This window comes from Dichomitus squalens (genome assembly GCF_000275845.1).
Source record: "Dichomitus squalens LYAD-421 SS1 unplaced genomic scaffold DICSQscaffold_7, whole genome shotgun sequence".
Taxonomy (NCBI): domain Eukaryota; kingdom Fungi; phylum Basidiomycota; class Agaricomycetes; order Polyporales; family Polyporaceae; genus Dichomitus; species Dichomitus squalens.
The window spans coordinates 951,661-979,473 of NW_006766889.1; the positions used below are offsets into that span (position 1 = coordinate 951,661).

Below are 27,813 nucleotides of genomic sequence, written 5' to 3' on the forward strand. Positions count from 1 at the left end.
TTGCCCCACGGTGTGTCTTACCAAGGGTGTATGACAACGTCTTCTCTCCACCCCGAATATCGGTCAACATATATGCGGCGTAGGGGCTTGGCAGACATTGAACAGGACACAGCTGAGCAGACGACGACCTGTCCTTGGATCCGAGATCGGGATGGTATGCTAGCCGTCATGAGCTTGGTCGAAACGCCGAGGTCGCTTCGACTGCAAGTAGGAAGATTTCTTCCTTATTCAACAATACTGTACCACTCTCCTGTCACTTTCTCACTATGATATCGCTTTTTCACTCATGATGCTACCACATCACTTGACCACTAAAGTATCGCTTCGTCAGCTTTGCTGCGATAAACAACGCTCTATTGCGGTATCTCCAGTTCACCTTCATCCTCCCAGGCTTCAACGTGAGGTGTCCGCCCCAATCATAACAGCAGAGGTGCGTGCATCATGAACGTTCGAGTCAATGTCATAAGCAGATCAGTAACACCTTCTCCTCCTCATACAGAACGACACGGCTACATCGAAGGGCGAGGTGGCTGCTTCGAATCCAGACGTGGCCGAAGCTGGACGTGGTCGCTATTAACACGAAGCTGGACATCGCTCACCGTCTGGCCGTCGAGGGCTACGTGGGCCAGATGAAGGTAAGTACGTCGTCACCGTTCACCATCCGCCAGCCCCCCCCCTCATCACTCCTCTTCGTCGCCGCAGAGAACCAACGGAGTCCTCAGACACCACACCCAGCTCGTAGAAGTGCCGTTCCCGGACGGCACGTTCCCGTGGGGCCAGAGCGTTCCCGGCCCGCAGGTACGTGCCGCTTCCCAGCCCATTCGTCCCATCGCAATGGCTAACGCGCTGTTACGTCCCCGACAGGCCGGGGAACTCGTCGAGCTCAAGCCCCTCTCTTCGTTTGACGCAGCGCACGCCCTCAGTGCGGAGGAGCCCTACGCATACGTCCGCAGATATTACCCGGGCACAGATGTCCCTGCAGAGGTCGCAGAAGCGAAGCAGTTGGTTCTGAACGCCATTAGGCGGCCTCGCATTTTGCTTTGACGTGTTGCTAGCGCGTTGCACGGACCTGGACTTGCGCTAGTCAAGCGACATAACTCTCCGCAGACACTCGAGCATGTATAAGGTTAGCCGGTTGTACGCGTCCACACAGACCTGTTCACCCGCTCCGGACCGATGTCTAGTACGATAATGCACGCCTTGCGACGTATACGACGGGCATTACAGTACAATTACGCGCATAAATCGTGCCCACGACGCCTTCCGCCGAACGAGAAGCTACAGCACAGGAAGGCAGCAGTAAGGTACAACAATGGTGACATAAGTATACGGAAAGGTAGTGAGCCCGACGGCGGGCAATAAGAGGACCGCCCAGTGCCGCCAGCAAGTCGAGTAAGGTAAGGAGCGGAAGATAGAGGCGGCGCGGAGGCAACCCCGCCAGACCTGCAAGACGGGAGAGTCGACCGGGGTTGGGCCTCGAAGACGATAGAAGATTTGCGAAGAAGGCTCCCCGTGGATGGTCGGGAGCGTAGCTACTAATACAGCAGAGAATGGCTGTCGTGAAGTGCGCGGGAGAATTCAAGCTGGAAGCGTGGTGTATGGAGTGTAGCGTACTTGAAGGAGGCTGCTGTTTGCAAAGATCTCTCGAGGACCACGAGAAGGGGTACCGGAAAATTGCGCAGGCTACCTATACCCCCTAACGACGATGACGGGGGAAAAAGGAGGAGAGTACGCTCGAAAACACGGTATCGTCGCGTAACTGAGGGTAAAATGCCAGAAAGCTATACTAAACTACTAAACTGCAGAGCGACAGCGACAACGATAGACAAGCAAACGTACAAGTCTCGTGGAGTGCATGACGACGTAACCTTGAAACCCACAATGAAAACCCGGCGATGAGAAAGCGGCGAATCGCGTCTACGTAACGCGAGTCTCGGGCGCGCCCACCAGCCCTCCGACAATCGACGCGCTGAGCACGAAAGCTATGATCGCGCTCCTCACCACGATCTCCCACTGCCCCCTCGTGACAATCGGGTTCAGCACCGGGGTGAGCGGCGACGCGAACGCCGGCACCTGCAGCATGCGCCTCACCCGCTTCCGCCACGACTCCTTGCTGTGCGCCTTCGGCTTCGAGGGAAAGGAGCCGAACGACTTCTCCGACGCCAGTGCTTCCGGTGCTGTGGGGAAAGCGAGAGACGGCGGGCTGAGCGTAGACGTGGGGGACGTGGGGGATGTGGGCCCGGATAGTGATCCTCGTACTTCCGTGGGGCGCTCAGAGCCGTGCACGCTCACGCCCTCGGGTCCGGTCACGGTCGATGTCGAGTCTCCGGCACCGAGGAAGTACATCGCGACGTTACGTGGGCCACACTTCGACTGTAGGTACCCCAGGAATCTGTACACGAGCCCTACAGCCGCCTCAGGCCTGGCGGGCGCGGCTGAGGCGGATGGACGGGGAGAGGCGTTGAAGCCAGAGGCGAAGTGGACTCCGCGGGATGGCTTTTCCAGATTGACGGCGGGAGTATGCGTAACTAAGGCCGGGGTTGCGAATGTTGGAGTCGCGGCCGATGGGAGTGGAGAGACAGCTGAGTCCGAACGGCTGTGTCGAGACGAGCGCTTGGGAAGACCGTCGAAGTCGAAAGCGTCGATTCGTTGGTGCTCAGCCGCACAGTCAGCTTGAGACTCGAGGTCATGAGAGCATATTGAACTAAGCGACAGTGAATCAGCAAACGACATTCAACCTGCATGACGAGCAGACGTACTCCTCCAGCTGATCCCACCGGAAGGGATGGATGAACGTCGCGCCCGATCCGACGTCCTCGTCGCTGCTCTCTCCCCATACTGAGCTACGCCGACGCTCTTGAGCATCAGCCGTAGCAGGTCCCTCCGGGCACGGCTCCTCATCGAATATAGCATCCGAAATGTGGATCTCGGGCTCACGCCGCCGTCTCCGCCGAGCTCGCGGACGTTTTCCGTTATTACTTGCCGCTGTGGCGTCCGTCGCTGCGGCTCGAGCATCGTGGGACGCCTCGGAGCTCGCGTCGGCCTCCGATCCAGTTTCGCAGTCGGATTCGTATTCTGAGTCGGAGTCGCTGTAGTCGCTTTCTAGGTGGCAGAGGAACTCGTTCGTGCCGAGGTGTTCTCGTGAAATGTCAGCCTTTGGTGAATGCGAGGTGGAGGCAAACGCTATTGGCGACATCTTCGTCTGCGAGGCCTCGGCTCGAGACGACGTCTGGACGTGCGTGAACGTGTGGGCGGGCGGAGGCGCCACCACTCGAAGCTTGGGTGGTGCGGGACGTGACAACGGTGAGACGGAAACATCAGTGGCAGGGGAACGAGGAGGCGTAGCAGAATCTGAGAACACGGACTGCCTGAATAGTGGGGGTGGGGGACCGGTAAGCGGTCGAATGCTACTCCCCTTGCTGTCAGCGCCGTACTCAGGCGCCGGGTGGCTTGAGGACAACTTCCCGACGTGAATGAGCTTCTTCTCCTTCGCTGATGATGAAGAACCTGGTCCTTCAGTCTCGGACACACGAGCGAGTTCGAACGAACGAAGCTGTCGCAGGTCACCGAAGACGTAGATCATCATGCAGACCTAAACGCGTTCGTGAGCGTCACGCCCAGGATGCTTCCAGGCATACGGAGAAGAACGTACACCGTACATGGCGGAGATGACGATGGTCATGCCGAGCCAGAGACCAGGGAGGGCAGAGAAACGCCACCATCGCGAGCCGCCGGTGAGAAAGTTGGCGAGGAGGATGGGCGCGCTGTGAAGGGGGAGAGTCAGAGTCAGTGAAGCGAGCAAGTGGGGACGATCCCAGATGGTTCGAATTGAATTCAGCCGGTGTCAGAGAGAGGTAGCGCCCGGACCTGGCCCGCGTTCTGACCACACGGCCCCGGAGGCCGGGCGACATGCGGGTCAGAAGCAGCGGGAGAGAACCACCCAAACGCCAAGCGAGGCATGTTCCCTGCCGTACGCGGCCCACTCCCCCGCGGTAAGCACGCCCAATAAAAGGCCCGAAGACGGCGGAGAAGGCGGGTTGCGTAATGGCTCTTCTCACACCGAGCGGCCGAAGAAAAGCTACGAACCTTCCTGTGAGACCGATGACTGTGCCCCCCGCGCAGCCGCAATACGCCCGAGGCATGCCGACGTTGTGGAACGTCGCCAGCACGAACCGGTCCAGGCTCTCAGACAGCATCGCCGTCACGCGCTCCTCCAGCTCCTCGAATATCTCCGGGTACGGCGGCGGGGGCGGCTGTCCCGGGACGGTCAGCAGCGGATCCGGGCCCTGTATCGAAAAGTTTGACGGCCGCCGATAGCTGAGCTCGAGATCGAGCGAGGAGCTGAACGAAGCGAGAAGGTCGGCGTGCACGGGGAGGGCGTAGGGCGCGTAGGGCGTAAGGAACGTCTCTTTGGCACGCATATAGAACTGTGCGAGCGCGGGATTGGGAGGTGGGGGAAGGGTGACCGAGCGGTACGTCGGTGCTCCGGGGCTCGACGAACATCGAATAGGCGAACTCGGCTTTGACTGTCGCCTCCACGCGGTGTAGCGCGACTTGTACTCTCGTAGCCAGAGTATGAAGTAACTGCCGGACGGTTAGACGCGTCCGGGGGAGGGTGAACGCGTTACGTACAGACATTCCGGCATGCGGTCGATGAAAAGCAGCCATTCCTCAAAGTCCTTCAGCCCAAGCGGCGGGAGATGCTTGCGGTCAAGGATCTCCTGGAGCGGTATGCGAAAATGCGGGGTGATGCCCCATGTCGAAGATGTCTTCTTCGGTTGCGGAGGTGGGGGATGAGTTAGACGGTGGGGAAGAGCGAGAAGGGCGTGCGGGCTGAGCTTAATGGTCTTCGGGGCGGGCGGGGAACTGGAGGAGCGGGAGGAGGAGGGGGGCTGGGGCCGGGAAGACATGGAGGGTGGGGGACATACGGAAGGGAGGGAGGAGGACAGCACCCAAAAGCCTGGAGGGAGAAGAGGGCCGGCCGACCAGTAAATATGGGGCTCCTTCCATGCGACGCCACGTGCGGAGGAGGCCCTCTGCAACCGCCGGTTCGCTGCATGTCGTCGCACGTCAAGTCGCGGAATGACGGGCCTCCCATATGATCTCCCCGCTGTCTTCCTGGAAGAACCGGCTGGCCACCCTGTTCGAATCCATGACGAGCGTAGTTTAATGGTCGCGGTACGTGCTAAACATTTCTCGCGCGTCTCGGTGGGAAATCTCTCATGCCTCGATCGGGCTCTCCGCCCACGCTGATCTCCGCGCTTTACACTCTGTCGTAAGAAATGCCGCGGAGACATCTTGACTCTGCTATCGTCGCGACGAGGAGGAGTGGCGGTCTGCTGTGCGGCAGACGGTGCAGTGAGTGCCAGATGGACACCATCCATGCCTGTGGGATTGGGCTTTGACCGCTGATCCTCCGTGGCCATCAACTAGAACACCGCCAAAGCTCGATGTATGTCCGATGAAGGGAAGCCAGGGAGTCTGTTGGAATTTGCAAACAAGCTATCCCCGCACAATGTATTCACAATAGTGTACTAGTCCTTGTCCAATACCGCCTTATCACAGGTGGGGGCACTTCCATGTCTAGGATCAGTAGCACCAGGTGAAATTCGAGGTAAGCTGCCCTGAATCATCTGTGGTCTAGCGCGTGCGAGCATGAGTCTGTTATCTGTCTTTTACGCTTAGAGTAGACTCATGAGTATTGAATTTGAGTTCATCAAGTGACGTCGTGCGCTGGGGGCCTGGCGGTCAGTATAAATGTGTCCCAGGCCGGAGCCGTCCGGACCGAGGAGAACAAGCTCACAATAGAGAGGGCGTCTATTTGGATCGATGGCCACGTGCCGAGACTGATTTTGCGCGTCGACCGTTTTGCGCGGGTGTTATGACGCGCCTCGCGGTTGTCCTCGGCCTCTCTCACCCACCACCTCGCATCGCAGCCCTTCCTCCCGACCCATCCGGCCACAGCCCAATCACTCGCGACGGCGCGCGTATATTGCGGCGGACACGATCTCCCGGTGCGTACGTAGCCCCGCGTTCTAGTGGCGGGACCATCCAAACATTCCATCTCACGCACGAAAAGTGCCGCACACGTCGACATGGAACCCCCGGAAAACGACAACCCGTTCTTCCCGCCCAAGAGCGGCCGCTGCATCGTCAACGAGCTGCCCTCCGAGCTCCTCTCGCACATCTTCACGCTCGGGTGGGCCCCCGAGCGCGACGACGAGCCGGACGAGGACGACTTCGAGGACGTGGACGACGGCGAGTCGGACGACGGCTCGTTCTCGACCGCGTCGTCCTTCTCCGACGACGGCCCCCGCCCGCTGCGCCACGGGCGGGAAGACGCGGAGGACAGGGAGCGCAAGCTGCCGTTCAACGTCCTCGTCTCGCACGTGTGCGCACGCTGGCGCGCCATCGCGTTGAAAAACTCCCTCCTCTGGACCCACATACGCTTCGAGGGCCCGCCTCCCTGGGAGCGCGCGCTGATATACCTCGATCGCGCGAGCACCGCTCCGCTCTCCATCATCATCGACCGCACGGTTGAAGAGGAGGACGACCATTCGGAGTCGGAGTACAGTGATGACGGAGATAGACCCAAACCCGAGGACGACGACCCCGACCTGTCCATAATCACGGAGATCATGGACATCGTCGTGGCGCATGTCGACCACATACAGGCCCTCCAAATCATGGTTTCCTTCTACCCACATATGCACCGCGCCCTCGTCAAGCTCGGCGCGACCGCTGGTGCGCCATTGCTAGAGGTCTTGCAGCTCTACCACTACGAGGACACGGACGAGCACGAAAAGTTCAAGCTACAGGAGCTCCGCGAACAGCCCTTCGTGCTCTTCAATGGAAACGCACCGCGATTAACGCACGTCGCGCTCTGGGGCGTGCATCTCAACTGGTCAAAAGAGGGCTCGCCGTTCCTCACCGGGCTAACGGACCTCGAGTTCGCGTACCACGCGCGCGACGTCCGCCCGAGCTACGCCGACTTCACGCGAATACTACGCTCGTCCCGGGACCTGCGCACGCTGACCCTCTGCATGTCGTGCCCAGCAGGCGTGCCTGCGGACTGGCGCGAGGAGCGGGAGCCAGAGGACGCCATGGACGTCGACACGTCCGCGCCGCTCGTCCTCTCCAGGCTAGAAGACCTCGTGCTCGCGTACCTCGAACCGCCCTACGTCCTCGCGCTCCTCACCCGCCTGTACCTCCCCGCGCTCACCTCCCTCGCGCTCGACCTCGAGGATGACGACTTCTCCGACTTCCTCGCCTACCTCGCCTCCCCGCGCTCGCTCCCCCAGCCGCCCCCGCCCCCGCTCTCCCTGTGCGGCCCCGGCGTCGCCGGCTCCGCGAGCCCCCGCGCGCGCTCGCTCCTCTCGAACATCACCTCGCTCAAGATCGCGTCCCTCCGCTGCAACGAGGCCGTCGTGCTCGAGGCGTACAAGCAGCTCGACAAGGTCGCCTCGCTCAACCTCAACATGCTCTACCTCGACGAGTGCTGGCTCGAGCTCCTCCTGCCCTCGCCGACGCCGTCGACGTCCGCGAACACGAACCAGAACGAGCTGTACCTGCCGCGCCTGGAGGCGCTGACGACGACGGGCGTCGACGGCGCGCGCCTGCGCGAGCTCGTCGAGCTCCGCGCGGCGCGGGGCGCGCCGATCCGCACGGTGCTCATGAACCAGGACGACGACCTGGACGAGGAGGACGAGGCGTGGCTGGCGAAGCACCTGGACCGGTTCGAGCTGTTCGAGGGCTCGGACGAGGAGGAGGAGGAGGAGGTCGAGCTCGTGGACCCGTTTGACGACGACGGGGACGAGTGGGAGGACGCGGACGAGGATGAGGACGATTTCGAGGACGACTTCGGGGACGCGCCGATGCTGATCTTGCCGTTCTGAAGGCTTGTCCGTGTATGGCTTGGATGATGGACCGCGTTGCAGAGGGAGCCGGCTGGCATCTAGACGAGACTGTGCACGAGAAGGACATGCGAGATGTAAGCAGTAGTACAACACATTAACGGATTCATGAGTAGACTAATACATGTACATTGCTGAACGAGCGACGATGGTTTCGTAACTACACTGCGACTCAGTCTCCTCCGAGCCAACTACATATCATAGTCCATGGACATCAAGGAAAATCATTACGGGTACAAACGTGCAACTCGTGAAAAGCACGGCGAGCAACGAAGACACAGAACAAACGGCAAGCACTCCGTACAATCTCCAGCAGCAGCGCGCAATCATCATGAGATCTGGTCCTTGCCAGCCGGAGCCGGAGCTAGCGACGGTTGCACGAGAGGGACTTCCGCAAGGCCGAACACGACGTCCGGCACCCCAGCCTCCTCCTCGCCCTCCTCGCCCCACCCGTCGAGACCGCGCGCCTTGCCCTTCTCGCCCGGGGAGAGCTGGTGCAGCTCCGCGTCCACAGACGGGGGCACGTACGCCGACCGGTGCGGGTTCGGCATCGCGACCATGACCGCGACGCGCACCTCCGCCGCGCGCTGGACAGGATCCTGCTGCTCCAGCGGTATCGCCGGTGTCCCCAACACGCCCTCGGCGTCGTTGCCGCTGCTCGCGTTTGCGCTTGATGCGGGCGTGGCGGGGGACGGGTTTGGACGCGCGCCCGTCCTGTTCCGGCTGAGGCGGTTGCGTGGGAGGACGTACGCCGCGCCTTCAAAAAGGGCACGGATGCGAGGCTGGCGACCTGCTGGGGGATTCTGGGAGGACGCGATGTCCGTCTCGGCGGGGGTGTCTTTGGTTTCTGGCTTTTCGGAGGTGACGCTGCCGGAGAAGGGCTACGGGTTCGCACGCGCGAGAACGTGGGCAGAGGTCTTTGCCGTCACCATCCGCTCCTGCAGCATATATGAGGACGAGCAGGCCGGGGAGGGACTCACCATGATCTTTTCCCAGCTCCCGTCCTGCGGACTGGACGACGAGAAGTACGGGGGGAGCACGCTGACGTCGAACAGCGTTGGCCGCTGCAGCTTGCGGCGGTACGCGCGACCGAAGCCGCCTGAGCCGTCGTCGCTCGGAGAGAGCAGAACCCCTGCGGCGATAGCCTCTTCTAGGCGGCGGCGGAAGCGGCGACGGAGGAAGATGCCGCGCATGATGATGGCGGAGGAGATGGCGAGGAGGAGGAAGAGGGTCGCGAGGAACGTAAATCTAGCTCACCCGATGAGTCCATTCAGTCATCCCGCGTGCGTCCGCGTCGGTAGGCGATGGTGAGTCCAGGTCAGTTACGTGGGGTGGGCATTGAGTTTGGCAGGGTGTTCGATATGGATTAGCATCGTCGTGCGGAGTAGACGCACGGTACGGCCGGAAAGAAGTTACAAACCGTCAGCACAAGTCCGACGTATTATAACACAACACAGGGATGGAGCGGTAGTGCCGAGGTGGGGGATGCCGCGGACGTAGGCGTGCGCGGGATACGAGTGCATACAGCTGTGATCCATAACTCTCTCCCGTCGCGTAGTGATCCTGCACTCCTATTCACCCACGCATCCCCTCGGGCTATGCACTCTCATCTATGCAGAAGATAAATAGACGTACAGGTATAGCGAGGACGACGGGGGACCCATTCCCCCGCTGCTCTGAGTGCTGGTGCTCGAGCTAGCCGCATCGCCAGTCGTATGTGTGGCGAAGAACGGGGAAGATGTCGAATTTGATGCGGTTGGCACCAGGGTAGAACTAGAGGCTCCAGACCCGTCAGAGGATGTGGTAGTCAAGCTTGTCGTGGGAGACGTGGACGAGGAGGGGCTCGTCGAATGCGAGTTTCGGCTCGACGAACTCGACGAGGTAGCGGACATGGCAGACGAGGGAGAGACGATTGAGGTAGGAAACGTTTGGACAGCCGAAGATGGTTCTGGCACCGGGGAGCGCCGTATTGACTGCGTGAGTCCGCCGGAGCAGTCGCCCTCTCTGTTCCCCGGGCCGCACGCACACTACGTTACTGATGAATGCGGCTGACACCCTGCGTCGTCGGTCGACACAATAACGTCTCAACCGTTCCTCGTTCTGCTTCAAGTCTGCCGCGTTGGATTGTTACATGACCTCCGTTACAAGTATTCACAGTGCCGACCGCCTCGTCTATGTCAATTGCACCAACAATCACCAGCGTAACAGAATCTCCATTCGTATCACGCCAACTGGACATCCGCCGGTCGCGCCCCGGCCCTGCGCCCCATATAGCTGGTTTAGCCTCCGTTTCGGCGCACACAGCGCTACAATTCTCCAAGGACGACGCATGTATGCATGGACCACAATAGCACACATCGCCCAGGAAACTACCGTTCTAGCGCTTACAGACAGTGTTCTGAAGCCTCTCTCCCCCGGCGCTCGTTTCCCCCCTCCAGATCTTTTCACGATTCGTTCCATCAATTTTGCCTTCCTGTTTTGGTCTACTCCTTCCTGAGGCTTGCGGAGCGCAGCGACACATCGAGTGCCGGGGCAGAGAGGCCTGAAGAACGTCTGGAGCCGAGACTATTCCGAGGCGGATGCACGAATGCAACGACCGGAGGACCCAGATATGCAGTCCCCACATCCGTACGCACGTACTTATCGCGCGAACACGACCCTACCCGCGCACGCCGCATGCGCATGTGCGCATGTGCGACCGTGCCTGCGCTCTCCGATCGCGCGTTCATTAACCCAGAGGCGAGCACAGACCTCAGGCCTAGCACTGAGCACGAGAGAGTGCAGGTAGATGCCCCTCCCCCCGTCAGAACGTCTTCGCCGCGACTCAGCGATCGAATGTTCAACGCACGCTAGCGCAGATGTGGGACCAGCACCGGCCCAGCAGTAGACCGGTACGCCTCGTTGTCTGCGAGCCGTTCGCGTTATGCTTCCCGCGATGCGTACTTATACTTAGTCTTGGAGGGACGTGGTGGTCACCGGTCACGCGCATCAGATACACATACGTACGTACCCAGGCCTAGGGTCTCGGGGAGGCTTTGGAGGAAGAAGCAGAAGCGAGGCTAAACTTGAACCAATACTCGCAGCGTGCTCAAACGCGTCGGGCACTCGCGGAAACCTCGCGGCGAGGAACGTGCGCATGCGCGAGCGTGTCTGCAAAAAACGCTTCTTGACTTCTTTCATTTCATTACTATCCACAGAGTTCGACGGTAAGAGGGTAAGTAGGTAATTAGGGCTCGACGGCGAGAGGGGGCCGTAAGCGGACGGCGGAGAGAGCGACGGGGAAGGGCTGCCAAGATCACCAAGGATGTACACGGGAACGACAAGAGGGCACTAGTGGGAGGTGGAGGAGGTAGAGGAAGGGGAGGGATCGTGATAGCGCATGGACGCAAAAGCGGGGGAGCAACCACAATCAGAGCCCAGAGGGGGGAAAGCAAGACGCGCGAATGGCGGGGGAGAACGCGGACGCAGACGAGCGAGAGACAGATGTCCGAGTGGAGAGCGCAACGGAGGCCGCGGCCGACGTAGGACTAGGCGTAGACGGGACGCGGACATGTCATGGAGGATCATACCCAAAGTCATAAATGGCGTGCTGTCCGAGACGACCGCGGAGAGGAGGGAGCGTCTGCCGCAGAAGGGGAAGCGAGGGGGGCTCAGCGTGCTCTGAAAGCGTGAATCTTGCGTGTCATATACACGAAACGGGGTATATATCCGTGCAGGTGCGTATCACGCCCGGCTATGACATGGACGCGGGCGCGGGCGCGGGTGTCGCGGAGAGGAGTGCGGGCGCGGGCGAGGGGCACGGTTCGGACTCGGACTCGGACGCGTCGAGCCCGAGGAAAGCCGGGTGCGCGTACAGCGAGCCATACACGTTCGTGTGGATCGACACCAGCTTCGCCGCGCGTTCCGCCAAGTGCCTGATCTCCGGCATGAGCGGCTCGAGTCCGCTCGACGAGCTCTGCGCGTCGTTTTCGCTGGGCTCGTCGGGCTCTGATGATGCCGGCGACGAGGAGGGCGGCGAGAGGACGATGTCGAGCACGGCCTCCTCGACGCACTCCCGTATCCGCTTCTTCATGAGCGTGCTGAGCGGCGACCCCGCACGGAGGTTGCTCTCCGCCCAGCTGTTCGCCAAGCTCAGCACGGACGCGTCGGGCGCGCGCAGCGCCTCCGCGCTTCTCGCCGGAGGCTCGCCCCCCAGATTTTGTTGCAGCGGCCGCGGCTCCGTCGCGCGCATCGTCACCTGGAGCACGACGTCGCCGATGTCCGCACGCCACTTCTTCAGCTCCGCCTCTCGATCGCGCTCGCCACGCTCGTGTTTGCTCGACGAGGACGAAGACGAACCGCGGGAGCTGCTGCTGCTGGAGCTCGGCCGCGGGCGGTTTTGCATGTAGCACAGACCGAGGTGGGACGGGCCGATCTCCCAGATCTCCTTCTTGAGCCTGAGCAGCTCGTCGTTCGTCACCTGCGCGCGCGCGCCACCGCGCGACTGTCGGTGCGCGTGCGAGTGCACGAGCTGGCGGTAGAGCATGAGCAGCATGTAGAGCGCGGTGAAGTCGGCCGCATCTGTGCTCAGCGTCGCGAGGCGGCCGTAGTCGAGAAAGAACGTCTCGGGGTAGCCTGCGAACTGTGATGACGAGCTCGAGCTGCTGTGTGAGCGGGAAGACGCGATCGGGGGCGACGAGAGCGTGGGCGTCGACACTGCTGAGGGAGCCGGCGTTGATGCCGCCGCCGACGAGGATGGGGACGAGGGGGACGGGGCGGACGACAGAGGCGAGGGGACGGCAGGCGGGTCGAAGATCAGGTTGACCACGGCTTTCACGACCGCGATCGTGACGCGAGTCTGGCGGGAATGCCTCAAGAACCTCTGCGAGTGCAGCGAAGAGCCCTCCGCGGCCGCCCGATACGCCGACTTGAGCCACGCGCGCGTGAGGCCCAGCGACGTCGTCTGTCGGTTCTGCCGCGTCTCCCGGAACGTCCTGATCTCGTACTGGGCGGCGGTCCGGACCAGGTACGGACGCAGCGTCTGCAGCTGATGGTTGGCCACGTCCTATTGCCGCACGCGGATTCCCGGATCGCGCGAGCGACGGCATTCGCAGAACGCACGCACGGAGTCAAAGAGCAAGCAGAGAACACGAACACACACGCACATCAGACACGCTCAAGATCAGGCACCGCAGAGAATCAGCACTCACCAGCTTCATCAGCTCCATGATCTCGAAGCACAGCCGGATCGCGCGCACCGCGTCCAGCTTCGTCCCGCTCCCCCCAGGGGCGCAACTGCGCGCGAGGGCGACCATTTGGTCGACGGCGGCGTCGCGCATGGGCGCACAATGGCAGCGGATGATGTCCCCGATCGCCTGAAAGACGCCGGAGGGATCGAACAGCCCGTGGTCGATTTCCTGCTGGATCAGGTCAGGGTCGAGAAGCTGCCGCAGAAGCGCGACGTGCGCGACGTTCTGCTGGAACTGCGGGTGCTGTGGGGGCGGTGGGAAGAGGAGCCCCGGCGGCCGCGTGCTGGGAGGCTGGGGAGGCTGGATGATGGAGATGAGGACCTCGAGCAGCTCGTTCAACAGCGGCCGAATGCGCGAAGGCGTGCGGACGGTCATCATGTTGCCCTGGGAGAAGGCGAGGAGGGGGCGGTCGATGGGCATCGAGAGGATGCCGCACGCACAGCGTCGCTCGGTGAGTCGACCGTTGGCATCGAGAGTGGTGCAGGTGCACCCGCACTCGAGCTCGCGGACGATGGCGAGCCAGTAGTTGTCTGCGAGATCGCGCTTGCGGCGACTCGACGTCGGCCGGAACTGCAGTCCAGAATCGAACAGCAAGTCATGGCCTACAAAGACAAACGTACATTGGTGTGAATGGGATGCTAGCTACGGGAGAAAGGAAGAGGAAGGGGTACTGACGGAGCTGAGGATTGCGGAGGATGGCTTCGAGGTCGAGTTCCTTCAATGTCTCTCTGTTTATGGGAGGTTGGTGAGGGGGTATATGGGGAGAGATGGTTATCGGCTCGACGGGAGAGGCGGGAACGGAACGCGAACTGGAAGACACAGAAGGAAGACTAGCGGTGCGCAAGAGAGACCCTCTACTTGGACCAGGCTCGGTCGCGGAGACGATGCCCGTGTCGCGGGTTTCTCCTGCGCGACGATGGCGACCGAGGTGATGACGTGAAGACGGACCACGCAAACGGCGCGAACGTGGGGATCCTGGTGGTGTGCAAGGAATGTCTATGCGGAGGCGTTTGGGAGACGCTTGACCTTCGCGGTTCCGTTGTGGGTTGAACGCGGAAGGGGCACAAGAGGGAGAAGGCGGGTGTGGCCAAGAAGGAGCCATACCTTGGGTGGAACGGGCTATGTGCCACGGGGAGGTGGAGGGCCCGGGGGTGGCAGCGTCTGCAGGACACCTGGGGGTGGCCTGGGGGTCGATGAGCATGGCGTCGGGGGTGGGGGGAGGGTCAGAGGGAGAAGGGGGGCCATTATGGTCGTCTTGGTCGGCCTTGCGCTTGCGACTGAGGGAGTGGATAGGACGGGACTCGTGGGCAAGGTCGTCCATGGGAGGGCGGACGGGGGAGGAGATACGGGAGGAAGGAGGATATGGCGGACCATATTTAGGGAGGCGAGAAGGAACGCGTGGTAGCAGCCCGCTTGGGCGACACGCTGCCATAACGCCTGAGTCTGAGGCCTGAGCACCCCGTCCTCCCCGCCCCTTTGTCGCTCACGAAATACCCACTTCCATTCTCCGAGAGGGACACGACACGCACATGCATGTCGTCCGTTGCCAGCGCAGGCCCAGCAGGCTCACAATAGGCCCAGGGTGAATAACCAGCGTTGTTTCCCGTCTGAGACCAAGCGGCCGCGAGATCTGGATCGTAGCCGCGGCTGCACGCCCGCCGGCGCGTGCTAAGTACTTACGGGCCATGTCCATATCCGGAAGGCCTCGCAGTCTGGCCAGAAACCGAGATCAAAAGGGATTGTCCCACATGGACCCACCCGGTGGTCTGCGCAGAGAGGTCTTGCCCACCGCGCAGTGGTCGTACCCCCACCACATCCATGTTCATGTCCCCGAATCCGACAGTTTAGGCTCCTCGCGCGGCCGCTGCTTCACACGCCTCTGCCGCACGATGACCACGTTGAGACGAGGACTATCATTCGCTTTCTGCGCGGCCCAGCTCGGTGTCTCCGCAAATACGTAACATGCAATCAGATCTACGCCGGAATTTCCTCCTCCACGCCTCGCCCCCTGCAACACCGTCCCTCCTTTCGCCGCCAGTCCGCCGCCAGATCCTTCGCTTGCCCGCCGCCCCCACCGTGCGCCGCTGCGGCCGAGTTCAACGACAAAGGGTCCACTCATCGCCTGCCGCGCTTCGTCCACGCGATCGTCTCTGGCTTGCCAATCTTTCATTTCAGATAGCCATCGCAACACGAGGCTCTCGCCATCACCATATACAGCCCTCCATCCCGTTCGACCTTGTTCTCCCGGTCCGGCCTGTCTCACCGCTGCCGGCCATGCCATCGGACTCCGCCACCAGACCGCCCGGACCCCACCCTAGTGCACCCGCAATCTGAGAGGCCAGCGTCCCAGATGGCTCGCTGACTGTGGCTGCAGGCGACCGACTACCATTCCAGGCGAGCGCTAGCCCTCCCATCCCAGACGCAACATCGGCGTCACGACCCGATGCATTCTACACGACGCCATCCCCTTCAAGATGGCTCCTCACAGATCCGCCCGCACGGTGGGGAATGCGTTGATGCTCATGCTTACATTTATCTCACGGCGGTGGCTGTCTCTCATCTCGACGTTCCTGCTACGCAGAAATGATATGATGCGGCCCCTCAGGCTCGTCTACAATAACAGTGGGCCTGTTCCGAGGCGACGGGTGGTTGTCAAACCCAAACAACACGTTTCTCCGCACCACCCACCCCGTCAGTTTGGACTCCGCGCCTCTATATATGCCGACGTCACGATGAAGTCGAGTCGGCGCATAGCCCGATATGTCAAGGCCATCCCAACTTCCTAGCTCGGCAGATCTCTGCAAAAATCCGCTCTTGTCGTGATCGTAAGATCACTACCAAACCAACACACTTGCGGGCACACAAGCTCCGGGCGTCTGACATGCGTTAAGAGCCCGAACCGACACCTTGTTGATCGCCCGTCAAGAATGCGATCTTGTTCAACATCGTCTATTCTGGTCTCAGAAGCCCGACAGTTGCCCGGCAGCGAGCCAGGAGGCCAAAGCACTGTCGATGGACCACAGAAGACACCGCAGCTGGCAGGATCCGGGCGGAACACCAGAATCGCGACGCGCTGGGCCCTCGTCGGACTTTGCTCGTCCCAAAACTCTGATTCCATCGCGCTATCCGAATCCAATCCCCCCGCTCAATCAGCTTCCCATCTCTGCTCCCCCCAGCGTTCTTCTGCAGCGTCCTTCCAGATCAAGTCTAACCCCCACACGCAGGTGTATGTCCTGCCCACCGGTCGTCGTCTCCCTCTCCCCTCCCGGCATGGCGTAGTCGCAGACTCGGCTGGCCCCTGCGGCTTCCCGTTCATTCTATATTGTTGCATCGTTGGTCGCGCCCCGTGCTCGTGCAGCAGTGCAGGCTACCCACCACGACGTCCCGCCCGGAGCTCGCAACTTCGCTGTTCATTCATCTATCTCCCTATCACGTCCGCGTTCGCCGCTCGCCCTGCGCACGGCCCTGCAGTACTAGTCTCGCTCGGATCCTGCTGCGAACCCGGACGCGCGCACGGCGACGGTGTCCGTTTCCAACCTTCGCAAGCGTCCACCTGCTGTATTCTGTATGCGTGAGCTCACACGCAGCACCAGTACCTGTCCCCCGCCCGCCCCATCTCCTGTGCTCGCGATATCGGGGACATCTTCCCCATCCGTCCGTTCCCAGAGCTAATAGATCGTTCCCCGTATTAGCGTCGTGCCCTGAACACCACACCATCATCAGATCCCGATGCTTCATATCGAGCAGTGCATACATTGTGCGATCCGGAACGCCAGCGATGCGATGGGAGCCCAAGATCCCAGCGCCCGACGCCAATCTGGCAGCCCTCGACCGCTCGCGTTCCCACTCAGGCGGCCGGGATAGGCAATCTGCGCGAACCGAGGTCACACGAACCACATACGCATCACCACATCATAACGTCCTCCTGTCTGTGCCAGGGGGTGCGGCATGACGGAATCCTGCGTGAAAGCCGCCAACCCGACAGTCGAATACGTCGACGTCGTCCCACCTCGTACATGCCTTCCCGCGGTGCCCGTCGTCCACATACATACACCTGTCAAAGTTCCATTTCCATTCCCAGTTACAGTTCCAGCAGACATCCGGCGGCAGCGCCGCGCTGTGGTCCTAGTGCACGGTACCGTGCACCGCGCCGTCCACCAGGATGTGATGTACGCGTTCGGGCGGATTCGCACAGCCCCGCTCGCCCGGCCGTCTTATGATGATGCTGCAAGCGGTATGTCGAACAAGACTCGTCGGCTCCCTGACACACCCCTGTTCTCCACCTGCTTATTCCGGGCGCACCTGACGGTGCTTTGTGAGAAGCCGGCGCTCCTGCTACGGCCGGGAGAATGCCCAAGCACCCCTCCACACACACGCTACGCCACGACAAGGCATGGTTTGCCACACTAGGGGTGCCATGGGGGTCAGCGAAGACGTCAAGCGGCCGAGTGGCGAGAGGCCCTAGACAAAGAGACAGACAGACATGGCAGGGGGCCAGGTCGAGCTCCAACGCGCGAGGCAGCAGCGTAGGTTAAAGCATCCGGGCGACGCTGAGTCAGACTGGGCTCTCGTGCGTGCAGCCTTAGGACGCTCTTCTCCACATCGCTGCCCGCTGCCGCCCGCTCTCCGGCCGCTGCAGCCTTCCCCAGCACCAGCAGGCCTTCTTCTATCGCGCCACGTCCCGGCCGCACGTCCCGCGCCGCAGAGAAGCCCAACTCCTTCTTCGTCCTGGATCCTGACGTGGCCGCCGCGTCCCTGCCCGAGCGATAGAGCCTGGGAGATAAAGGGGCCGGGTCGCCTTGGCCCGCGGTTGCCTTGTACGCGCTGAACCTCCTGAGGTGCTGCACCTCGCTCCCCACGCGTCCTTCCCCGCAGACCGCAGCCCGCCCGTGACGCTTTCATCTCGCAGGAAGGCGAGCGACGATCAGAGCGCACCGGCCTGCGCACCCGCCCCCCCGAGACGCGAGGCGGGCTCCCGCGGCGCGATTGGCCGCTTCCTGTACCTTCTTCTCCCAGTTAAATGAAAATGAAACGAGTCGCGGCCGGAGAGGAGTTCGAAGACGGGAAGATCGTGCCTCGTCAGGCGGACCACGGCCGCCCCCACGAATGTGGCAACCGGTGGACTGGACGGCCGTCCGCGTGCGCTAGCACGTCCCGGCACCATTTGTCGGGCTTTGAGATCTCGAGCTGAAGCTCGCGAGCGTGCTTCGATCGCCGACACGCGCAGCAGATCCACGCTGCGCCATGCGCGGCAGGAGCGGCGACGGCTCGGCGGTGCCCGCGAACGCGCACTGGACTTCTTTCGAGTCCTCGAGCCATCCGGCGCGACAGCTGGGACGAAGGCCGAAACTGTGGTATCTCGAACACCAGAGCCTAGAACGGTCCCGCGGCTCTCCTCGTACGCGTACGCTTCCCACGACGCGCTTCGTGTAGGGCCCTAGATAGGACCTGCACGATTGCACGATGCGCGAAGTTCTCTACGCACACGCGCCGGCGGAGGAGGCGCCGCGTTCTGGAAGGTGGGGATCGCGGATTCCCAGCAAGGTAGCGTGGCCAAGGCCGCACTGGGAAGCTTCGCGGTCCTTGCTCTGGCTGGTGGCTGGCTGTCAGGTTCTCCGACGGATTCCAGGCTCGCGCTGGGTCAAGGGCATCGTTGGCATTGAGCATGAGAAGCGATAGTGAACGCCACACATAGTTCCGCAGACCCGTTACTGGCCACGTCCCAGGATACGGCCTCACACCTGTTCTATGACACATAGGTGCCAGCCCGAGACTCCCGCGGGGTACGGAGACATGGATGGATAAACGTTGCCTGACGTGCTAGATGCACTGGCATGTGTGTATATGTGCATCATATGTGGGTAGCTAAAATTGTGGTATGTCTGGGCGAACAATCTCACAGTAGCGTGTAGAACGCACGTGAGAGGCGGGCTTCCTGAACATGAAGATGTCGAAGGCGCGGACATGAATCTCCTGCTTTGCGGATGATTTGAGAGGCTGAGGGAAACGTGGGCGTCCCGGTCCGATTAGCTCTTGTCTAGGTCAGGTGGCCGAATATGCTCGTCTTGGGCCGGGATGTGGGGTTCTTTCAGGATGTCATTGCACGTACAATGGATGTAAGCGGGTCGACGCTGCCAAATAACCGTCCGTCGACCATGCCAAGTAATAGTATGTTGGGTGGAGCTCCGAGGATTCCGATGCTTGCATGGCTCTCTCATCTTGTTCATCAGCATGAGTCAGTATGTCTACGGTAGTGTCTGTGGAAGTGCTGTGACTCACCTCTACATGCTTAGGCAATCCGTCATTTCTGGACCGACCGACAGAACTACCCAGGCGCAGCAACTTACGAGCGCGATCAGACTCAAGGCACACATGTTGAATGATCAAGCGCACGAGAAATCGCCGATGTCGTCAGACTTCGCCGCCAGGTGCACGTATAGAGGAACGCTAAGCCACGCTGTGCGAGAGTCAGTGCCACGCGCAGTAGCATGCACATACCACGCATACATATCGAGGCGAACACTCGTACGATCCGCAGAAAACCCGCAACCAACCTGGAGGGAGCTCTTTGAAGCTTCTCATCACGCACAATCTCCGTGGTCCGTCGGGAAGAGATCAAACAATCGACATCGTGCTGAAGGTGATATGTACAATTATTGTTGGCAAGAGCAATGTTCGTGTCATCGGCGCGTGCTTCTCCACCTCAGGCTCATGGACTTCGACGACGAACGCATGTATCTTCATGGCCCACCGGCGAGGGAACGCTGAAAATAGAGTCTTGCCATCGAACGCGAAGCTCATGCTTACGCGTCATCAACGAGCTTGTCCTGCGCAGGAGCCTTGACGTCCTCGGTGGCCTTGCGACTCTTGCGGGCGTAGAACTCAGATATGATCTTCGGGCTGATACGGTTGAGCTGCTCCTTAGGGAAGATGCGCAGCAACGACCACGCAAGGTCGAGTGAATCAAAGATGGACCTGCTCTCGTACGCGCCTGCCGAACACGAAGTACAATATGGAAAGATCGTCGTGTTTTTGTGAGAACGGAAACGTAGGAAGGTGAAGGAGTAGTGGTGGAAAGACGTACCCTGGCCGACGAACTGCTTTTCGAACTTGTCGAGGAACTCCAGCGCGAGCTTGTCCTCTGGTGATAGTGCCTCTTCACCAACAACTGCCTTCATTGCTGCAGCGTCACGTCCAATTGCGTACTTCGCGTACTACAAATGCATTGTTTCCACCCACGTGCCAAATACGTCAGTCAAGCTCCAATCAATTACTAACACACCGCCACCACAAGCCGGTAGCGAGGCGTGTACGGGTTAAGGGGTCGAAGAGAACCACGTACCAGCTGGTTGGAAACATCACCGTGGTCCTTGCGGGTCAATTTCTCACCGATGGCGCTCTTCATGAGACGCGACAGGGAGGGCAAGACATTGATCGGGGGGTATATTTGCCTGTTGTGCAACTGGCGGTCGACATAGATCTGGCCCTCCGTGATGTACCCGGTGAGATCGGGAATTGGGTGCGTGATGTCTGGTAGACGCAGGAGATAGCCATGAGTATAACAACGTGGCAGGCGGCAATGGATCGGTCAGAAGTCCAGAATCCGAATGTAGCGTGGTGGAACGGGTCAATGAACGGAGCGGTAGAAGGGAATTGAGGTAGTGACGCACCGTCATTAGGCATTGTCAGAATAGGGATCTGAGTGATCGAGCCATTACGACCCTCCACGCGACCTGCACGTTCGTAGATTGTGGACAAGTCGGTGTACATGTAACCAGGGTATCCACGACGACCAGGAACCTCCTCTCGTGCGGCAGATACCTACGTTGGGCGAAGGCACCAGGCCAAGATGATCAGATCGAGCCATCACATGGCCGTGTTTGAGAATACACGTACCTCACGGAGAGCGTCTGCGTACGATGACATGTCCGTGAGGATGACCAAAACGTGTTTCTCGAGCTGGTAAGCATAGTACTCGGCTGTTGTAAGGGCGAGACGCGGGGTGATGATACGCTCAATCGTGGGGTCGTTAGCGAGGTTGAAGAAGAGGGTGACACGGTCTAGACTGCCATTTTCCTGGAAGTCTTGCCTGAAGAAGCGCGCAGTTTCCATGTTCACACCCATAGCGGCAAATACTACTGAGAAGTTGTCTTCATGGCCATCGTGAACGTCTTTTGTCGGGCCCTTGACCAAGCCGGCCTGCCGTACAATTTGAGCAGCGATCTAGTTTTTCCAAGCCGATGAGCATGCCTCCTCCACGATGCACAGTGCGAACAGCAGCAAACCTCGTTGTGTGGCAGACCCGCAGCGGAGAAGATAGGAATCTTCTGTCCTCGCGCGATGGAGTTCATCACATCAATGGTGGAGATACCGGTCTGGATCATTTCCTCGGGGTATATACGAGAGTAGGGGTTGATGGGAGAGCCTTAAGGCACAGCGAGATTTAAGGGCGAGGACGTCAAGGTGGCGGGTGGAAGACGTACCATTAATGTCCAAGTAATCTTCTGCAAAAACCTTAGGGCCGTTGTCTATGGGCTGGCCTGAGCCGTTGAAGATACGTCCAAGCATGTCTTCCGCGACGGGTAGCTTCATGCTGCTGCCGGTGAACTCAACATGGGTGGCCCGCACATCGACGCCCGATGTGCCCTCGAAGACCTGGACGATCGCCTTCTTCCCCTGCACTTCAAGAACTTGACCGCCACGTTTCGTACCATCAGGCAGAGTCAGTTGTACAATCTCGTTGTATGAGGGGAACTGCCCTTCGATGTGAGTACCTAAAGTGGACGAAAGATTCACACTGGTAGATTCAAACGCACCTTGACATTGTCCAAGACGACTAACGGTCTGCGTAGATGTCATTTCTGCCCTCCTTGTGTAGACAGTCGCTGATACTCACCCGTTGACGGCAGAGACTGTCCGATAATCTACACGTCCCTAGCTCAGCACTTCTGCTCCGTCGCACCTGGGGCGGAGATCCTCACCAAGATGGGGCTTGACATTGTATTCACGCGTCACTGCCGCAGCGTTGATAGCAGCAAGTTCATGATCGCTTAGACGAGGGCTCGCAGGCATGTCGGAGGTCGTGAGTCGTGGACGTAAAGGAGAACACTCAAGCTGCTCAGAAACAGTGACGTCCGGCCCAGCGGCAGTTAGGACTCGACAAACGCCCAAGCGCGCACGGATACCGGTTCAGTCATTTTCCCACGCCTGCGAGTATGTAGCCCTCGGGCTCGGAGGCGGTCTCAGCAGCTAACTATGGTCATGATTCTGGAAGGTATGAATACAGAGCAACTTTTCCCTACGTATCATGCTAAGCGACTTCTTAAGCAGACATTAAACCAATACAGCGACCAACAGCTTCCTCCACCATCGTGGAGTTGGCGGATGACCTGTCGAATAGATAGAATGAAACGGAAAGCAGTATAGAGTGAAGAAACACCCACCATTCTGTCTCAAGAAGTATCTCTTCTACTTCATCCGTTTGGATCCCCGTCTCTTTGCTCGATAGCACGGTGTACAAGTACTCCGCGGTATCTGCTCTCACCTTCACCGTCTAATCAGCATTCCGTGCATCGCAATGCAATGGATGATGCTTACTCGTGGATATTGGTGTCCGAGGTAAGTCGAAAGCTGTGGTATACAATCTTTCTGTAGCTCAGGGATCGGGATGAGATTGATGAGACTGCGATTCGGTAGTCAGGGTTTGTTCCCAAGACGGTCTACTGTTCCGCTCACCATCTCATCGACACATTGATACGCTGGGGGTTCTTTAGCTTGGAGGCATTCTTGGTTACAAGCGACAGGAGTGAGCGTAGCCTGCGCGTGCCACAATTAAGCTGCTGCCGTCCTCCGAGTAGCTGGTCCACGTACGTCGTCAATCCTCTCGGGTCTTGCGGCAATCTCTCGAATACATCGGCTTCCAGGAGTACGTTGAGCGTTTGCAGCACTGGCACAACCACATTGTTTGAGCTGGCCTTCGTCAATGCTTGCCCCAGTAGATCCTGTGCAAGCCCTCGGAGATCATATCGGTCAGGCTCAGAAGCAGTTACAGGAATCTGCAGCGCCCAGGCGACCAATGCGGAGGTTACCGGCCGTTGCTACAAATAGTGTGTCAACATCCACCAGGGCAAGGTTTGCATAGGGAAGTCGATGACGACACAACGCACCGTGCTATCCGTTTTCGTGCTCGCGCTTAGCACTATCCCCGCCAGAACCTGATCACGGTACCGCTCTATATCCAGAAGCTGCACAGCCCGAGGGAATACCCAGCTGCCTACGTTCCATCCGACGGACTCCTGTTCGCTACGTCACGCCCATGAGTCTATTGTAGTATCCCAACAAAAATTCACGACATTGCGTACCTGAGGAACAACTCTTTCATCCTCACGTCTCCCCGGAGTTTCCAGGGTGCCGGATTTGGAACTGCGGGAGGAGGCAATAGCAGGAGTGTCAGGAAGTTCTCTCCTGCGATCTGCCTTACGTTGTCCAAGCGTTCCACCGCTTGCTTGAGGATTCCACCGACTGCGTCATGGTACTTCTCCGGGGGTAAGTAGCTTGCGAGGTCCGGCAGGGAACCTGCACGCGAGAATAGCGTTTGGACGAAAGAGGTAAGCCCCTTCACGCATGATATGCGGACCCATGAGCCGACATCGCCTCTCTCGTCGCTCGTGTAATCGGTCAGGCCATCCAGGAGTGCGTCCTCGAGTTCGTTCACAAGCTCCGGAGAGAGCTCTGTATATGGCTTAGTCGTTAGGAGGATGGCGCAATTGAGGATGCCGTACCCTCTTCCAGCTTCCCCGAAATGTTGTTGAGTATCAGGGGCATAGAGTCGAAGGCATTTCGCCGGGCCTCGACGTTCGTACTACCACTTCCGCTCTATTGCAATATCTCAGCGCCGAACCAAGCGAAAGATCACCGAAGAGGAAGCATTCTTCACCTTTCGGTCTACCATTCGCAACAAGCACCTCACAGCGTCCTGGACTCCATGTGGGAAAGTCGCGTAATCCAGTACGCCCAGGACCCTGGCCAAACTCTGTTGCATGGGCGGGATCTTCCCCTCAAACTCCCTGATCAGTCTGTTCACTACCGCCGAGCAGTCCACAAGCCGGCTGACGGCCGCGAGCGCAGAAGCCGCTGCTTCCTGCACCGCAGCGCTCTTGTTCTTCAGTCCGGAATCTACGACCTGACGCCAATGCGGTACTGTGGCCTGCGCGTGCTGCGTCTCGGCGAAGGAGATACCGGAGGCGATGAGATTACAGGCTGCGGCAGCGATGAGCTCTTGGCGGCTAGATTGAATTGTGGTTAGGGGTACTGTGGATAAGGCTGTGAAGATCTAGGGCGACCGGGCCATCATTGAGCGGTCCCGGATGTAAGTCAGGAGGAATGTACGGACCTTGCGACGCTCCGGCTCAAGCTGCTCATGTTGCGGAGAGTTACGGAAGGCCAATGCAAATTCTGTCAGCGCAAGCAACCCGCCATGGACATCGGCGTCGTCTGGAATCGTCAGCAGCTGAGCCTGCGGAGCGACCTTCAGCTGGGAATGCACAAGGTGGCCGGAATCCGTGTGGGACGTACAGCACGCTTTGCAGCCTCGGGACCTAGAGCTGCGAGGTCGAGTTCGCAGATGTATCGAAGGGATTGTGCACCGATCTCCCTCATCGCAGGGTCCCAGTGCCTCAGGGTTACATTAAGAAGATGGTCAATGAGACAGCCACGGTATTCTTCGTGCCTACAGGTCTTCAGCTACAGCTGTGATACAACGAGGTGATGCGACTCACTCGGCAACCTCAGGTGCAGCTACAGTGAACGCATTTCTGCGGACGCCTACGGCATAGAAGTCCGTTTTGCGTAATACATCGATTCCGTGGGGGAACAGGTTCTACTCTCCGATATCATCAATCGTTGCTAAGGTCCGCAGGACAATGAACACATACCGTGCGGCCAACGAATTCTTGGTACGCAGCACTAGCCGCCCTCCGAATAGGTATCTCTCGGTCAAAGCATGACACGGTGACCAAAATCCTTGCAAGCTCCAATGCATGAGGCCGCAGCCCATCCACGCCCTGCGCGCGTGCGAGCGACCAGAGCACATAGGAGGCCGCGTCGCGCACATTCGATCCGATCGAATGCGCACCTTTCCGAATATCGAATAGCAGCGCCTGCACACCGTCAGCGTAGGTACCACCGCGAAGGGCAAGAGGCAGGGAAGACCTTGTACAGCCACTGCACTAGCTCCGAGAGACGTTCGTCGGGGATCAGCGCGCGGCGTGTCATTTCGGCGCAGGCGAGGCAGGCTCCATGCCATGTTGCTTCTGCGATGCTGGGAAGGTCGTATATGCTGGCGATACCGGCGGAGTGGAGCGAAAACAGGTGGAGGACTTGATCTAACACTTGCTCCGCGAAATCGGTGGGAAGGCGTTCGGATACCCGTGCGACGCCTTTGGCCGCGGAGTATCGGACAACGGTGTCCTTGTCGCGGAGTGCCTTGAAGAGGTCTTCGAGCACTGACTCGATCTCTTCCGGTACGTCGAAATAGTCATCGTTCGCGACAGCTTCTGCTCCGAAACCGCCTTCCATCGCCAGTGCGCGCCCTTGACAAACCACGTTTCACATCAAGCCTGCGGATGTGATTGAGCGCCACACGCACCTTTAGCACGCAGCCGGCGTGTTCTTGCAGGGAGCAGGCGTATGACAACCCTTGCAATTAGCTTAATGCGAAGCTGACGGATGAGAGTGTTCCCCATGAGACTTGTGTTGCCTTGCAGCGTGGACGCAGCTTGCAGGAACTTCTCCTTGCATGTCTGCACCTGGTCAGTCGAACCTAGCTTTGCGACTTCACATAGGACGCGGAGTAGTCCAATCACCTGCAATGCACTGAGAAAACAGTAAGATCGGGTGAGGCAGCACGTAGACGTACAGGGAAGGGGTCCACGACGCTCCCAACGGTCTCGATCGACCACGACAGGAAGTCAGGGAACTTGGACGCAGTATCTTTCCTATGTGCGGTGAGAAAGCGCCTCATTTGAGAAGTACACTTGGTACCTCATGTAGAACTTGGAGAGCAGGAGTGCTGCAGCCTCACGATCGAGACCTGCCTTGGCCAGGAAAGACTTGCCTACGGCCTCTACCCTCACCGCGGTCTTACCTTCACTTCCGGCCTCGTCAAATTGCTCCAGGTCAAATGGTATCATGCAGACCAATGACAGCCACAGAAGTAGGATGTAACGAAAAGACCAGCTGTAGTTTTGGTCCACGATGTCTTCTGCATTAGTCATGCAGTCCAGAGCTATTGTGAGATCCGCTATCTCGTGCGGGAAGAACTTCGCTGACATGAGAATGAGTGAAATGCAGTCCTGTCAGACCGTGAAGACGCCTCACTGATTGTCTTGTATCCGCGAAACTTGACAAAAAGGTACGGCAGCCCGGAGAAAATTTGAAGCCTCAGGAAGGAAGCTGTCTTGACTTCTCCGCTCGCAAACCGCTTGGCGTGGGCTTTGAACTTCTCTACGACCGGGAGGACAAGAGATTCGAGGTATGGATCCCACAGGTAGGATTGTTCTTGGTAAGAATCGAACTGGCCAGATGTGAGTTCTCCCTGCTTTGGCTGCTATGAGAGACCAAGTCTACCAACAATCAAGTTAATTTTCTTGTAGACATTCCATTCTGCGCTTCCCTGCTCCTGGGAAGGCTCAGTGTAGATGTCCAGTGCCAGAATCTGGTCTCGGAGCGCAATGAACTCATCCTTGTTCTCGAACCTGGCGTAGGCCCTGAAGTCGGATCCGGGGTCTACTGTTGTGTCCATACGGGGGGCTACAATGCGCTCCGCGCCGTCAGGGGTATGACGTTGTGGCAACACCAGGAACTACTGTACATACTAGACGCCCATACATCACTTCTATGTAGAAGTCGGTCCTAATCAAGCAATCCCGCCCTCCGAGAACATCGAGACCGTTGAGTCCAGCGAGTCTGGCGGACTCCGCCGGACTCCGGGGATCACATGATCTGGCCAAGCAAGGCACTAGCTGATTGCCGCTAGATCCTCTGGCGCCTATTGCGAATTGCTCGTGCCAGCGCAAAGGTCGGCTTTACGGTGCATGTACTAAGTAGGTCTCGACTGAAGCTATCCTCCTGATGCAGGTCGAGAGCATAGAACCGAGCTAGAGAAAGATCAAGAATATAGGATAATACACCCCAGAACGCGAAGACGTTTTTATACTCGGATACAAAGAAGCCGCACCCCGGCTTTTTAGTACTTATAGTGTCGTGTCGTTTGCGGGACATATGAGACTTTGGCACGAACCCCGCCACTGGCGAATGTAAATCGGCTCAAAGAAACGGCTTCCGCCATTCTCGATTGGTAGTAGGTTATTGTACATTATATCTGTCTAGTGCGATTGGTGAGCCCTCATCCAGTCTACATCACAAAACAATATGCTTGTTACTTCAGGCCGTGTTTCCGACACCTGCTCAGCTGCCTTGGAGACAAAGGACTGGTCATGGGATACAACGTGCGCTGTGCTGTTGTCTTTTATAACCGCCTCCACCTTCGAAAGTGCCTCTGTCGTCAGGTAGTCGAGATGGTGAGTCGCCTCATCTAAGACAAGGAGGTGGGGAGATGATTCGAATGTCGCCAAAGCATACACGACTCGGACGCAAACCATCTGGCTCCCGCT

At 59.2% G+C, this 27,813-nt stretch overlaps 6 protein-coding genes across 6 annotated transcripts; 2 read left to right on the top strand and 4 right to left on the bottom strand.

The window, feature by feature from the left end:
* Positions 1–441: 441 nt before the first annotated feature.
* Positions 442–1,125, top strand: DICSQDRAFT_168300 (uncharacterized protein; the record flags this gene model as incomplete). The annotated part of the gene is made up of 5 exons (XM_007363902.1): positions 442–447; positions 546–635; positions 703–798; positions 865–1,001; positions 1,056–1,125. 5 exons carry the CDS (start codon positions 442–444, stop codon positions 1,123–1,125), a joined length of 399 nt encoding a protein of 132 aa, XP_007363964.1.
* A 214-nt stretch (positions 1,126–1,339) lies between these two features.
* On the bottom strand, positions 1,340–4,910 carry DICSQDRAFT_160579 (uncharacterized protein; the record flags this gene model as incomplete). The annotated part of the gene is made up of 5 exons (XM_007363903.1): positions 1,340–2,704; positions 2,760–3,592; positions 3,653–3,764; positions 4,087–4,584; positions 4,633–4,910. 5 exons carry the CDS (start codon positions 4,908–4,910, stop codon positions 1,918–1,920), a joined length of 2,508 nt encoding a protein of 835 aa, XP_007363965.1. The 3' UTR covers positions 1,340–1,917.
* Positions 4,911–5,919: 1,009 nt separating this feature from the next.
* On the top strand, positions 5,920–9,801 carry DICSQDRAFT_134848 (uncharacterized protein). The gene is made up of 3 exons (XM_007363904.1): positions 5,920–8,794; positions 8,894–9,161; positions 9,549–9,801. The coding sequence occupies exon 1, from the start codon at positions 6,096–6,098 to the stop codon at positions 7,893–7,895; it is 1,800 nt and encodes a 599-aa protein (XP_007363966.1). The 5' UTR covers positions 5,920–6,095; the 3' UTR covers positions 7,896–8,794; positions 8,894–9,161; positions 9,549–9,801.
* Positions 9,802–11,646: 1,845 nt separating this feature from the next.
* Positions 11,647–14,462, bottom strand: DICSQDRAFT_168304 (Tcp11-domain-containing protein; the record flags this gene model as incomplete). Its single annotated transcript, XM_007363905.1, has 3 exons — positions 11,647–12,957; positions 13,103–13,743; positions 13,817–14,462. The coding sequence occupies 3 exons, from the start codon at positions 14,460–14,462 to the stop codon at positions 11,647–11,649; spliced, it is 2,598 nt and encodes an 865-aa protein (XP_007363967.1).
* Positions 14,463–19,752: 5,290 nt separating this feature from the next.
* Positions 19,753–22,279, bottom strand: DICSQDRAFT_83032 (V-type ATPase). Its single transcript, XM_007363906.1, has 10 exons — positions 22,123–22,279; positions 22,038–22,065; positions 21,958–21,985; positions 21,625–21,895; positions 21,427–21,566; positions 21,038–21,364; positions 20,812–20,962; positions 20,484–20,671; positions 20,226–20,355; positions 19,753–20,132 (listed from the first exon to the last, which is right to left on the bottom strand). The coding sequence occupies exons 1-10, from the start codon at positions 22,211–22,213 to the stop codon at positions 19,945–19,947; spliced, it is 1,542 nt and encodes a 513-aa protein (XP_007363968.1). The 5' UTR covers positions 22,214–22,279; the 3' UTR covers positions 19,753–19,944.
* A 106-nt stretch (positions 22,280–22,385) lies between these two features.
* Positions 22,386–26,942, bottom strand: DICSQDRAFT_102666 (ARM repeat-containing protein; the record flags this gene model as incomplete). The annotated part of the gene is made up of 19 exons (XM_007363907.1): positions 22,386–22,530; positions 22,585–22,685; positions 22,739–22,823; positions 22,877–22,957; positions 23,012–23,238; positions 23,308–23,443; positions 23,503–23,872; positions 23,923–24,016; positions 24,078–24,473; positions 24,534–24,656; positions 24,716–24,869; positions 24,919–25,019; positions 25,075–25,299; positions 25,352–25,731; positions 25,788–26,004; positions 26,058–26,136; positions 26,183–26,465; positions 26,519–26,714; positions 26,772–26,942. 19 exons carry the CDS (start codon positions 26,940–26,942, stop codon positions 22,464–22,466), a joined length of 3,486 nt encoding a protein of 1,161 aa, XP_007363969.1. The 3' UTR covers positions 22,386–22,463.
* Positions 26,943–27,813: the final 871 nt, after the last annotated feature.